Here is an 11,751-nt window from a genome sequence, read left to right as displayed (position 1 = left end):
CTCTCTCTTTGCTCATTTGGTTAACTCTGGACTCAGGCCAAATCTTGACACTGGAAGAGCCACAAAGTAGGAAGCCTGGGTACAGGCCTGGCAAGCGAGAACAATGTGTCACTGCAGGACTTTGGAGCTCTCGGCTTTGGAGTCAGTTAAGACCAGCTCCTTGCTGGGAAGGCCTAACTCTGGAGGGACAGAGACAGGTAAGGTTAGTTTACTTCCTTGAGCTTTCGTCTTCAGTGCTGCTTACAGCCTTAGGATATCTGGTATTCAGGAAAGGAGGATGAGGTAGCATTCAAAATTGGGTCCCACCTGGGCAAGAACCAGGGATTGACAGCCCGTTCTCTTTCCCCAACGCTGGCCAGAGTTACAGAAAGTTGGACTGTAAACATTGGCAAATATTGACAGAAGTCAAGGTCATGGCGAGACCATTTGGCCCACGTTTGTTGGGGAACGATAAGCCTGCGGTTCAAAAAGACTGGTCAACTGGATTTGCATTCCCAGAAACCAGGCAATTTCTGAAACTGAGTTTTAAACCTGGCAACTCTTTTACCATCCCTTTGTATTTTTGCTGTTCCTCCCTATACCAGCTTCCTTACAGCTGTTCTGATTTCCCGTCGTAAGATTTTTTCTTTTCATTTCCTCCAGGGAGGGTAAATCAATATAACCTCTTCTCTAGAAAGGAGGTGGTTGGGCTGGTCTTAAGCAGTGTTAGAAGATCTATTTTTTTTCAAACCAGGTGTCTGAGCTGGGTGAATTCCAGCCTGGGGAGAGGACTTTGATCACCAGATGTTTTTCTGGTGTGCGTGCTGTCTTATGGTTGCGTGGCGGGTTTCTGCTTCAGATGGTACGTATGCTTTCCTTCAACTCAGCTTATAGGCACTTGGTGTCCATTTGCGGTGTTTTGAGGATCTCTGTCTAGGTCTTTAAGGAAGTTTACATTTATAATATTTATTCTTCTATTGAAAAATCTCAAATTGGCCTAATGCTCTGCACTCAATAGGAGCTTAGTGTACATTTAATGATGACTCTGATCTCTGAAGTGGGTGGTTACTATTTACTTTCCCTTTCTGTTCTGGGAGCAAAAAGAGTACCAATTTCAAAATCCTGGGAGGTCTTACTTGTTATAAACTCCAGGACCGCTGTTTGGGTAGGGGACTATTTGTTTAGAAGTGGACAACTTGTGGCTGAATTTGAGTAAAATTCCTGTTATACTTTCGGAAATAAAACTTTGGAAATCCGGCCAGGCGCGGCGGCTCACACCTGTAATCCCAGCACTTTGAGAGGCCAAGGTGGGCGGATCACGAGGTCAGGAGATCAAGACCATCCTGGCTAACACGGTGAAACCCCGTCTCTGCTGAAAATACAAAAAATTAGCTGGGTGTGGTGGCGGGTGCCTGTAGTCCCAGCTACTTGGGAGGTTGAGGCAGGAGAATGGCGTGAACCCGGAAGGCAGAGTTTGCAGTGAGCTGAGATTGGGCCACTGCACTCCAGCCTGGGTGACATAGCGAGACTCCGTCTCAAAAAAAAAAAAAAAAAAAAAATTGGAAATCTGTTGGAAGGGAAGGACATGGATGTACATGGACATGGAAGAGTACAGGCATCAGGATCAATAATCCAGCAAAAAGACATGAGGATGGGGAAATCTAATCAGAGCTCCCTGACAGCACATGATATGCCAAGTGAATCTGTTTTCTTTTTGCTTCCAGCAGAGCACTGTCCAGAACTTCCTCCAGTGGACAATAGCATATTTGTCGCAAAGGAGGTGGAAGGACAGATTCTGGGGACTTATGTTTGTATCAAGGGCTACCACCTGGTAGGAAAGAAGACCCTTTTTTGCAATGCCTCTAAGGAGTGGGCTAACACCACTACTGAGTGCCGCTGTAAGTTAGATCTTTCTGTATCTTTGCCCATATTGATATCCTGTTTTACTCCTTCACATCCTACTTCCTATAGGCTGTGGTAAAACTTTATAAGAAAACAAAAATTCTCAATTTCTAGGAGACCTCTTTTAAAGCACTCCAGTGGAGGAGCTTCTCTCGGAAGCTCCATGATCAGATCTTGATCAGTATTAATTTAGTTGAATTAATAGAATCAATTCCCTCTATGGGAAAGAAATGATTTCTTCCAGATATTAGAACTATTTTTTTTGCTATAATTTGTTTAACCTTATATTGCTTTAAAAATGTTTATGTTATGGAAAATTTAAAATGTATACAAAAGACAGAAGAGTCAAATTCACTCATATGGACTCATCACACAATTTCATCAGTTATCCACACATGACTAACCTTGTTTCATGTATATCCTCACTTTATTATTTTGAAGTAAGTGCATCGTATCATTTTATTTCACCTATCATATAACTTTTCAACTGGGAATAGTTTATATTCTCAGTTTACCAATGTGATAATTGAGATCCAACTGACTTGCTCAAGGTCACAAAACTCGTTTCTGGTATCCTCTGTGGAGATGGGGAATAATTAATCCATATCCTATTTATTACTACTATTTTTTAAAGAATAGTTGCATTAGTTCTCTTGTATACCTAGAGTAGAGCACACCAATATTATTATCCTTCATTCATATAACCAAACTCATATATTCCTGTGCATTCTCTCCTGTTTTTTTCCGTGCCATGGGAAAAAGCACGACAAAATAAAAAATGCTAAGTAAGTGTATATTTGGCTGGATGAAAGGGAAGGAAATACTTGCCTCAAACATAGGCTTACTATTTTGAGCCATGCTTAATATAACAGTACAATAAACACGATTGGTAACTTTCAGTTATGTAATTAATTACTTTCAGTTGCCAATTCATGTTGTTCTTGTGCATGACAAAGCTCTTTTGGGCTGTACTTAGGTCAATCTCCTCTTTTTTTCATTCTGCATTGATATGGTAGTACCATGTACTTCACTCAATTAAAAATGTGCAGTACTAGCTCTAATTTGCTATTTTCTCACTGAAGACTGAGGAGGTCTGGCCTTTGCTGTGTTGGGCTTCAGCCTTGCCCTTTCAGATTGTTGCTTATTTTCTTCTTCAGTGGGCCACTGTCCTGATCCTGTGCTGGTGAATGGAGAGTTCAGTTCTTTGGGGCCTGTGAATGTAAGTGACAGAATCACGTTTAAGTGCAATGACCACTACATCCTCAAGGGCAGCAATTGGAGCCAGTGTCTGGAGGATCACACCTGGGCACCTCCCTTTCCCATCTGCAAAAGTAGTAAGTACAAGAGAAACCATCAAGAATCCCCAAAATACTGATTAGTAGTCTAAACTTAGACATTGCCACATCCCTGGGATGCTTTTCTCTTTTTTTGTATCAGGGACAGACTTAAGATCTAGCAGACAGCCGTGAAACAAGTGGAGCTCACAGAACCAAATCTCACCTCGAGAGACTACATTCCATTGCAATGAACAGCAGCTAAAGCGCACTTTTTTCCTTCTCAGATTGGGGTCCTGTCCTACTAGGTCTAATGTAGGGTAGTTTGGAGCATCGACTATTTTATTTTTTAATTTCAAGACAGTGACTTTGTTTGAAAAGTAAACACAAAACGGGAAAAAGATCATAACTCATCTACTGCAGAATTATCTACAAGGCTAAAGACCCTCTTTCTAGCACTACAATTCATATCTCTCAGAGTTAGTAAATGGAGTGTGTTTATTTCATGACTTTTTCTTATGTTTATACAGACATTTAAAACAAGCACACACAAATAAAATATTTAAATTAAATAAGCATTAAATGCCATTTTGTGTGTATGTATATATATAAATATACCTGTAGAAAAGGGGACTTGCTATACATATTTTTAAATTGCTTTTTTTCATGTAACTATATACATGGCCATTTTCCTAGACCAGTCCATATAGCTCTATTGTCTGCTATTTAATAACTGCATATGTCATAATTTATTATATGGCTCTCGTATTATTTTAATATTTTTGCTATTAGGAACAATGCTGAAATGAATATTTTATACACACATGTTCTTATGTCTACGTTGTTATTTCTTTCTATTTTTTTTTTTTTTGAGATGGAATCTTACTCTATTGCCCAGGCTGGAGTGCAGTGGTGTGATCTCAGCTCACTGCAACCTCTGCCGCCCAGGTTCTAGCGATTCTCCTGCCTCAGCCTCCCGAGTAGCTGGGTTACAGGTGCCTACCACCATGCCCAGCTAATTTTTGTATTTTTAGTAGAGACGGGGTTTCACCATCTTGGCCAGACTGGTCTCGAACTCCTGATCTCACGATCCACCCACCTCAGCCTCTCAAAGTGCTGGGATTACAGGCGTGAGCCACCGCGCCCAGCTACTACGTTGTTATTTCTATAGGACAGATTCCTAAAATGATTGCTGGATCACAGGATGCCATTATTTGCAGAATATACTTCAAATATCCAAGAAAGTCTACTAAAATATTTAATATTTACTTGGATACAAAATAAATATTGAAAAAATCAATGTTTTTATTTTCTATTAATAATTATTAGTTGAATTTGAAATGTAAAAATAATTCTATTCACAAGATCTATAGGAAAATTTACTGAAAGATATAAAACAAGACTTGAATGAAAGAAAAGACATGCATGATCCTGGATGGGCAGACTTAGTATTACAATGCAATGCCTCCCAGAATTTTAAATTCAAAAATATGAAAAAAACATGAATTAAAGAATCTCATCTGGTAGGATACACATCTAACAATGTAAATATTTTTGGGAAAATGATGAATGATGTATATATTTGACCGGATCAAAGGGAAAGGAATACTTGCTGTATTAGATAGTAAAATATACTACAAAGTTACTATGAGCACAATAGCATTAAAATGGCAAACTGTAGGTACTACAAATTATATATCACTAAAACAGCAAAGTATAGGTACATATAAGTAGAACAGATTAAGTCAGGAGGAAAAGTCTATTCAGTGGTGATGGAATAATTATCTATTTGGAAGAAGACAAAGTTAGGGCTCTAGCTCACACCGTATTCATAATACATTCCAAATGGATTTTAAATATATAACTATAAAAAGCAAAATTATTAAATCATTAAAAGAAAATATAATATATTTATTACATTGGGATGGGGAAAGCCTTCCTAAGCGGTTTCATAAAACTCAAGAAGTCATAAAGGAAGAAAATGGGCAGATTTAATTAAATTTTTAAAAGAAAAACTTCTACATACTAAAAGACATCATATTGAATAAAGTATTTGCAACATATTTGATGGTTAAAGAGTTAATGTTTTTAATAAACAAAGATCCCCTAGAGATCAGTAAGAAAAAAACAACCCAATAGAAAATAAGCAAAGTTGGGTAAGGACAGGCAATTCCAAAATAATGGCCCTAAACAGCACTTCTATCTCCTGATTATATGAAAGGATAGTGAACATTACAAATGATTATAGAACTGGAAATTAAAATTAGATATACATCTTTTACTGATCAGATTAGCAAAAAATGAAAAGATGGATTTAATTTAATACTATTCGTGACCTGAGGAAATAGCCATTTATGTCAGTGAGAGCGTAAAGTGCTGTCACTATTTGAATGTATTTTGGCAGTAGCTACTAAAATAATAAAAGCCAGGCATGGTAGTGCACACCTGTAGTCCCAGCTACTTGGGAAGCTAAGGCAGGAGGATAGCTTGAGTCCAGAAATTTGAGGCCAGCCTAGACAACATAGTGAGGCCTGTCTCTAAAAAAAAAAAAAAAGAAAGAAATAATAAAGACAGGCAGTTTAAGAGCACAAACTATATAGGCTGTTACATGAGGGAATTTGGGGTTATTTAAAACACACATACATACTATTATATACACAGTTAAATCACATGCACATAATAGCATTTTATGTCATTAGCTTGACAAGTTTAAAGTATTTCCTTATTTCTTCCAAATGTTTTCCATTTTACTCTCTTTTAATTCAGTAGTTTCTAATCTAGTCTTAACCACAGGATCCCTGTCTTTTTATGTCACTTCATTATCTAAATCTAGGATGAGTTCTCTCGGTTTCTGAATAAACCAGATTCTTTGTGTTTATTCTTTCTGTTTACCACATCATCTCCTTCCGTTCAAAATTGTACTCATAAAAGTTACCAGAACTCTGATGGACTGGAATCCCCCGAACAACTCCTGGAAATTCTTCTTGCTTTCCTCTATTCAGCCTTTGAGCTCAGTCTCTGAGCTTTAGAAAATTACAGCGTATTAACTGCATAAGTAATATTAATACACCTTTGTTGTAGAAAAATATAGAAAATAAAAGACGAAATCAATTACGTACAAGCCATCTAAGGATAAGGGCATTAAGTATTTTGGCATATAACTTTCCATACTTTTTTCCTGTGCTTATGTTTGTGTAACCATGATTTACAAAAATAATATTATACATGTTCTTTCATGATCTGCTGTTTTTACTCAACCATTTGTTTAGAAGATTTTTATGTTTCAGTAAATATACACCTACATAATCATTGTTAGCCACTATTTTTGATCAACATGTTTAGTGTCCTGTGGTCTCAGAGCTGACTGGGACCTTAGAGATGATATTATTTAACCTGCTTATCTGATAATATTAGGAAGGAAGCCAAGAGGAGCAAAATGGCTTTAGTGCTGCATAGCTAGTGGAAGAGCCAGTATCAAGACTCGCAACTCCTAACATGTCATCCTGCTTTCTTTCCACAGTTCCACAGACTCGTCCTCTTCCCTTCCAGCCATGTTCTCCCCTATTTCTTTTTCTCTTGAGACAGTCTTGCTCTGTTGCCCAGGCTGGAGTGCAGTGGCACGATCTTGGCTCACTGCAACCTCCACCTCCCAGGTTCAAGCGGTTCTCGTGCCTCAGCCTCCCAAGTAGCTGGGATTGCAGGTGCGCACCCACGCTGGGCTATTTTTTGTGTTTTTAGTAGAGACTGGGTTTCACCATGTTGGCCAGGCTGGTCTCAGATTCCTGACCTCAGGTGATCCACCCACTTCACCCTCCCAAAGTGCTGGGATTACAGGTGTGAGCCACTGCTCCCACCTTCTCCCCTTTTTCTGATACTCTCTTTGATATAGTTTGGATGTGTGTTCCTGCTCAAATCTCATATTGAATTGTAATCTCCAGTGTTGGAGGTGGTGCTTGGTGGGAGGTGACTGGATCATGAGGGTGGATTTCTCATGAATGTTCTAGCACCATCTCCCTAGGTACTGTCCTCGTGACGGCGAGTGAGTTCTCATGAGATCTGGTTGTTTAAAAGTGTGTAGCGCCTCCTCCCTCTCTCTCTTGTTCCTGCTCCTGTTATGTGAGATGCCTCCCTCCCCCTTTGCCTTCTGCCATGATTGTAAGTTTCCCGAGGCCTCCCCAGAAGCCAAGCAGATGCCAGCACCATGTTTCCTGTACAGCCTGCAGAACTGTGAGCCAATTAAACCTCTTTTCTTTGTAAATTACCCAGTCTCAGATATTTCTTTATCACAATGTGAGATGGACTAATACACTCATGTTTCACAACTCTTACCCACAGGGGATGTCAGCTTCCATTTGAGCTCACACGCTTCATCTCCTCTCTCAGGGAGTTATTTCTTCAGCCTTCACCTATGGCCCAATTTTTCTTTTCTTGTACGTTAACAATTAGCTTCTCTACAACTTAAAATTTCTTTCCTTGAGCTCCTGCTAGTCAGATAATACTCCCATATCCCTACTAACTCACAAGATGAGCTGGGGGAAAGCACTTTCCCATGGACAAATATGATTTAGAAGAGAAGGAAATGAATGAAGAACATGTTTCCAGATCCCACAGGTGTTGCTGTGAGGATGTCAGGTGCTGGCACAGGTGTTGCTCTGAGGCCGTCAGGTGCTGGCATAAACAGCTGCAATCAGGGGTGCTGTTCATTGAGCATGCTTGGCCCTCGTAACTGTCACTTCTGTACTCCTTTCTCTCAGGGGACTGTGACCCTCCTAGGAATCCAGCTCATGGCTATTTTGAAGGAAATAATTTCACCTTAGGATCCACCATTAGTTATTACTGTAAAGACAGGTAAGTGAATACAGCCTGTCAAATGCCAGATCTTGCCCCTTGGCAGCATTGTTTTTGGGAATAACCCAGTCTGTGTCCACCTGGTCATCTGATTTCCTACTGCTGCAGGATTCTGAGCTCATTCTGATTTTGAGAGCTGCTTTGGCCCTCTGCTAGCTCTCCTCAATCCCTAGAAGACAGACTGATCCTACTAAAATATCCTACTTACCCCAATGCAAGTATCTCTTTTTCCTCTCTGCCAAGACAAGATAAATTATTTAAAATGAATGGATTTGGCTGGGCGTGGTGGCTCACACCTGTAATCCCAGCACTTTGGGATGCCAAGGCAGGCGGTTTGCTTGAGGCCAGGAGATCAAGACCAGCCTGGCCCCAACATGGCAAAACTCTCGTCTCTACTAAAAATACAAAAATTAGCTGTGCGTGGTGGCATACTCCTGTAATCCCAGCTACTCAGGAGGCTGAGGCATGAGAATCGCTTGAACCCAGGAGGTGGAGGTTGCAGTGAGCCTAGATGGCACCACTGCATTTCAACCCAGGTGGAAAAGTGATACTCTGTTTTAAAATAAATAAATAAATAAATAAATAAATAAATAAAAAGTAGGTTTTTTTGTGTTTCTTTGTTGTTGTTTTTGAGACAGTGTCTCCCTCTGTCACCCAGGCTGGAGTGCAGTGGTGTACTCATAGCTCACTGCAACCTCTGCCTCCTAGGCTCATGAAATCCTCCCACCTCAGCCTCTCTAATAGCTGGGACTACAGGCATGGGCCACCACGCTTGGCTAATTTTTTAAGGTTTTGTAGAGACAGGGTCTCCCTATGTTGCCCAGGCTGGTTTTGAACTGCTGAGCTCAAGTGATCCTCCCACCATGGTTTACCAAAGTGCTGGAAAGTGCTGGAATTACAAACATGAATCACTGTGCCTGGCCTAAAATGTATGTTTTCTAAAAAAAATAAATAAATAAATAAAAAAAATAAAAAAAAAAATCAGAGAATATAAATACTAAAAAACAAATACAGAAGTGCAGAAATATAAAGACTTAGTGTATAGACCCTTAAAGCCCCCTAATTAACTCAGAGTCATGTGGCCTCACTGGCATTTTGATCTCATTATATACCTTCAATGCACGTTGCAGGCAACTCTCATATTTTTCTGATTAAAAGTAATTGCTCCTTTTTAGCCCCTTCGCTAAGATTTATTTGCAGGGTGTCTCTCATTTTCTACTCCTTTTTAGAGCTTAGATGCCAGATGCCTTTTTAGGTTATTGAATGATAAAGTGCTTCTATCACTCTCCCCACCCAAAACCTGTGTGCATAAACACCTGATTCAGAATTTCTCGCTTCTCTATGTTTTATGGGTTGACTCATCACTTGGGTCCTCCCCACCTCCAGGAGAATGGTTTTACTTTGAACGGCTTTGTAATACCAAGATAACTTAAGCATGCACTGAAGGTCAAAGGCAGGGAGGTGGATTCCATCACAGCATGAAATACTGAAATACAACTACACAAAACCAGTCTCCATTATCCAATTCAGAAAGTGGAAAAGCTAAGCCTTGTTCTAATTTCTGTTCAGGTACTACTTAGTGGGCATGCAGGAGCAGCAGTGCATTGATGGGGAGTGGAGCAGTGCACTTCCAGTCTGCAAGTTGATCCAGGAAGCTCCCAAACCAGAGTGTGAGAAGGCACTTGTAAGTAGGAGGCTCGTGTCTGTCTTGTTCACAGCTGGATCTCCAGGGCCTGGCATCACTCCTGGCATATGCTCAGTATATATCTGTTTAATGTGGGACATTTTGCTTTTGAATGGGTTGGCCTTGGCCTGGCTGTAGAAGGGGCTCATAAACTATTAACTCACATTTTTATAAATGGAAGTTGGAAGTTCCCATTTGCCACCATCATCACAAATACCTCATGAGACCCTGTTGGTAGAAGTTGTTGTCTCATGTGCCTTATAGAGCAGTGGTTCCCAACCTTTTTGGCACCAGGGATGGGTATCATGGAAGATGACACTTCCATGGATGGGGGTGGGAAGAGTGGGGATGGTTTGGGGATGATTCAGATGCATTACATTTATTGTGTACTTTATTTCTATTATTATTACATTATAATATATAATAAAATAATTATATAAGTCACCATAATGTAGAATCAGTGGGAACCCTGAGCTTGTTTTCCTGCAACTAGAGGGTCCCATCTAGTTAGGAGTGATGGGAAACTGACAGATTATCAGGCATTAGATTCCCATCTAGGTGTGATGGGAGACAGTGACAGATCATCAGGCATTAGATTATCATCTGGGAGTGATGGGAGACAGTGACAGATCATCAGGCATTAGATTATCATCTGGGAGTGATGAGAGAGAGTGACAGATCATCAGGCACTAGATTCTCATCTGGGAGTGATGGGAGACAGTGACGGATCATCAGGCATTAGATTATCATCTGGGAGTGATGGGAGACAGTGACAGATCATCAGGCACTAGATTCTCATCTGGGAGTGATGGGAGACAGTGACAGATCATCAGGCACTAGATTCTCATCTGGGAGTGATGGGAGACAGTGACAGATTACCAGGCATTAGATTCTCATAAAGAGGGGTCAACCTAGATCCCTCGCATGAGCAGTTCACAATAGGGTTCATGCTCTTATGAGAATCTAATGCCACCGCTGACCTGACAGGAGGTGGAGCTCAGGCAGCAATGTGAGCGAAGCAGAGTGGCTATAAATACAGCTGAAGCTTTGCTTGCCTGCCCGCCGCTCACTTTCTGCTATGTGGCCCAGTTCCTAATAGGCCGTGGACCAGTACCAGTCTGTGGCCCTGGGGTTGGGGATCCCTGTTATAGAGCAAAGCAGATAAGCACAATGCGTGAGAATTGGAAAAGTCTCTAAAATTCTTCTAGGCTCCAAAACCAAACAAACAACACTGAACAGATCCATTTTCACTGAGATTCTTCTTTTAGTTCATATTTATTACTGGGATAATATTAATAAGTATATTTAAGTCAGAAAATACAAATGATTTGCCATGTTGAAAACCCAAATCTTTACTTAAGCTAGCCTGGTTCTGAGCCCCCATTCAGAGAGCTAACTGCTGCTCACTGGCTTCAGAGTATATAGCTGGGTCTCAGTCCTTATGTTGTAACTTGTAAAAAGTTTTCTTTCTTCAGCTTGCCTTTCAGGAGAGTAAGGACCTCTGCGAAGCCATGGAGAACTTTAAGCAACAATTAAAGGAAAGTGGCATGACAATGGAGGTGCTAAAATATTCTCTGGAGCTGAAGAAAGCTGAGTTGAAGGCAAAATTGTTGTAACACTGCAGCTGAGCAGATGTAATAGAAGTAAACCTATGAATAAATTTTCTTCTTGGTTCTGAAATTGGTTTCAGATTTACCTCTTATTGGGCTGAAATTGCCAACTGCAGTTGTATAACGCACCGTGTGTGTGTGTGTGTGTGTGCGTGTTGTTCTCAGAATGTGAAAAGGCCAAATGTAGTGGTTGTCTAAGGCCAGAATTAGCAACATATTATTGGAGAATAGAGGGCTTAATTTCCAGTGTGTAAGGAGAATGGGGAAACTCTGATCTCAGCCCAGAGCGTAACTCATATTTTAACATGAGACCATGAATTATGAAACCAAAACTAACCGCAATTTATGAGGCAAAAATTAACCTTCCATTTTGGAAAATATGCTTAGAATAGTTACATCCTTAAAAATGACCCACTGGGACAGAAGGAGAGCTAGGACCCAAACTCTCCTCCCA

The 11,751-nt window shown here is 40.4% G+C and overlaps 1 protein-coding gene across 2 annotated transcripts; it reads left to right on the top strand.

Annotated features, from left to right (window-relative positions):
• Window positions 1–11,475, top strand: C4BPB (complement component 4 binding protein beta). Of its 2 annotated transcripts, none has more exons than XM_032137087.2 (6): window positions 1–841; window positions 1,707–1,877; window positions 3,039–3,215; window positions 7,910–8,003; window positions 9,573–9,687; window positions 11,163–11,475. In XM_032137087.2, the coding sequence occupies exons 1-6, from the start codon at window positions 784–786 to the stop codon at window positions 11,301–11,303; spliced, it is 756 nt and encodes a 251-aa protein (XP_031992978.1). In that variant the 5' UTR covers window positions 1–783; the 3' UTR covers window positions 11,304–11,475. The 2 variants fall into 2 exon arrangements, with proteins under 2 accessions (XP_031992978.1, XP_058286701.1); XM_058430718.1 differs by having other exon boundaries at window positions 1,704–1,877.
• Window positions 11,476–11,751: the final 276 nt, after the last annotated feature.

Source organism: Hylobates moloch, unplaced genomic scaffold, assembly GCF_009828535.3.
Source record: "Hylobates moloch isolate HMO894 unplaced genomic scaffold, HMol_V3 SCAFFOLD_18, whole genome shotgun sequence".
Classification (NCBI taxonomy): domain Eukaryota; kingdom Metazoa; phylum Chordata; class Mammalia; order Primates; family Hylobatidae; genus Hylobates; species Hylobates moloch.
This window is presented reverse-complemented; position numbering and strand designations above follow the sequence as displayed.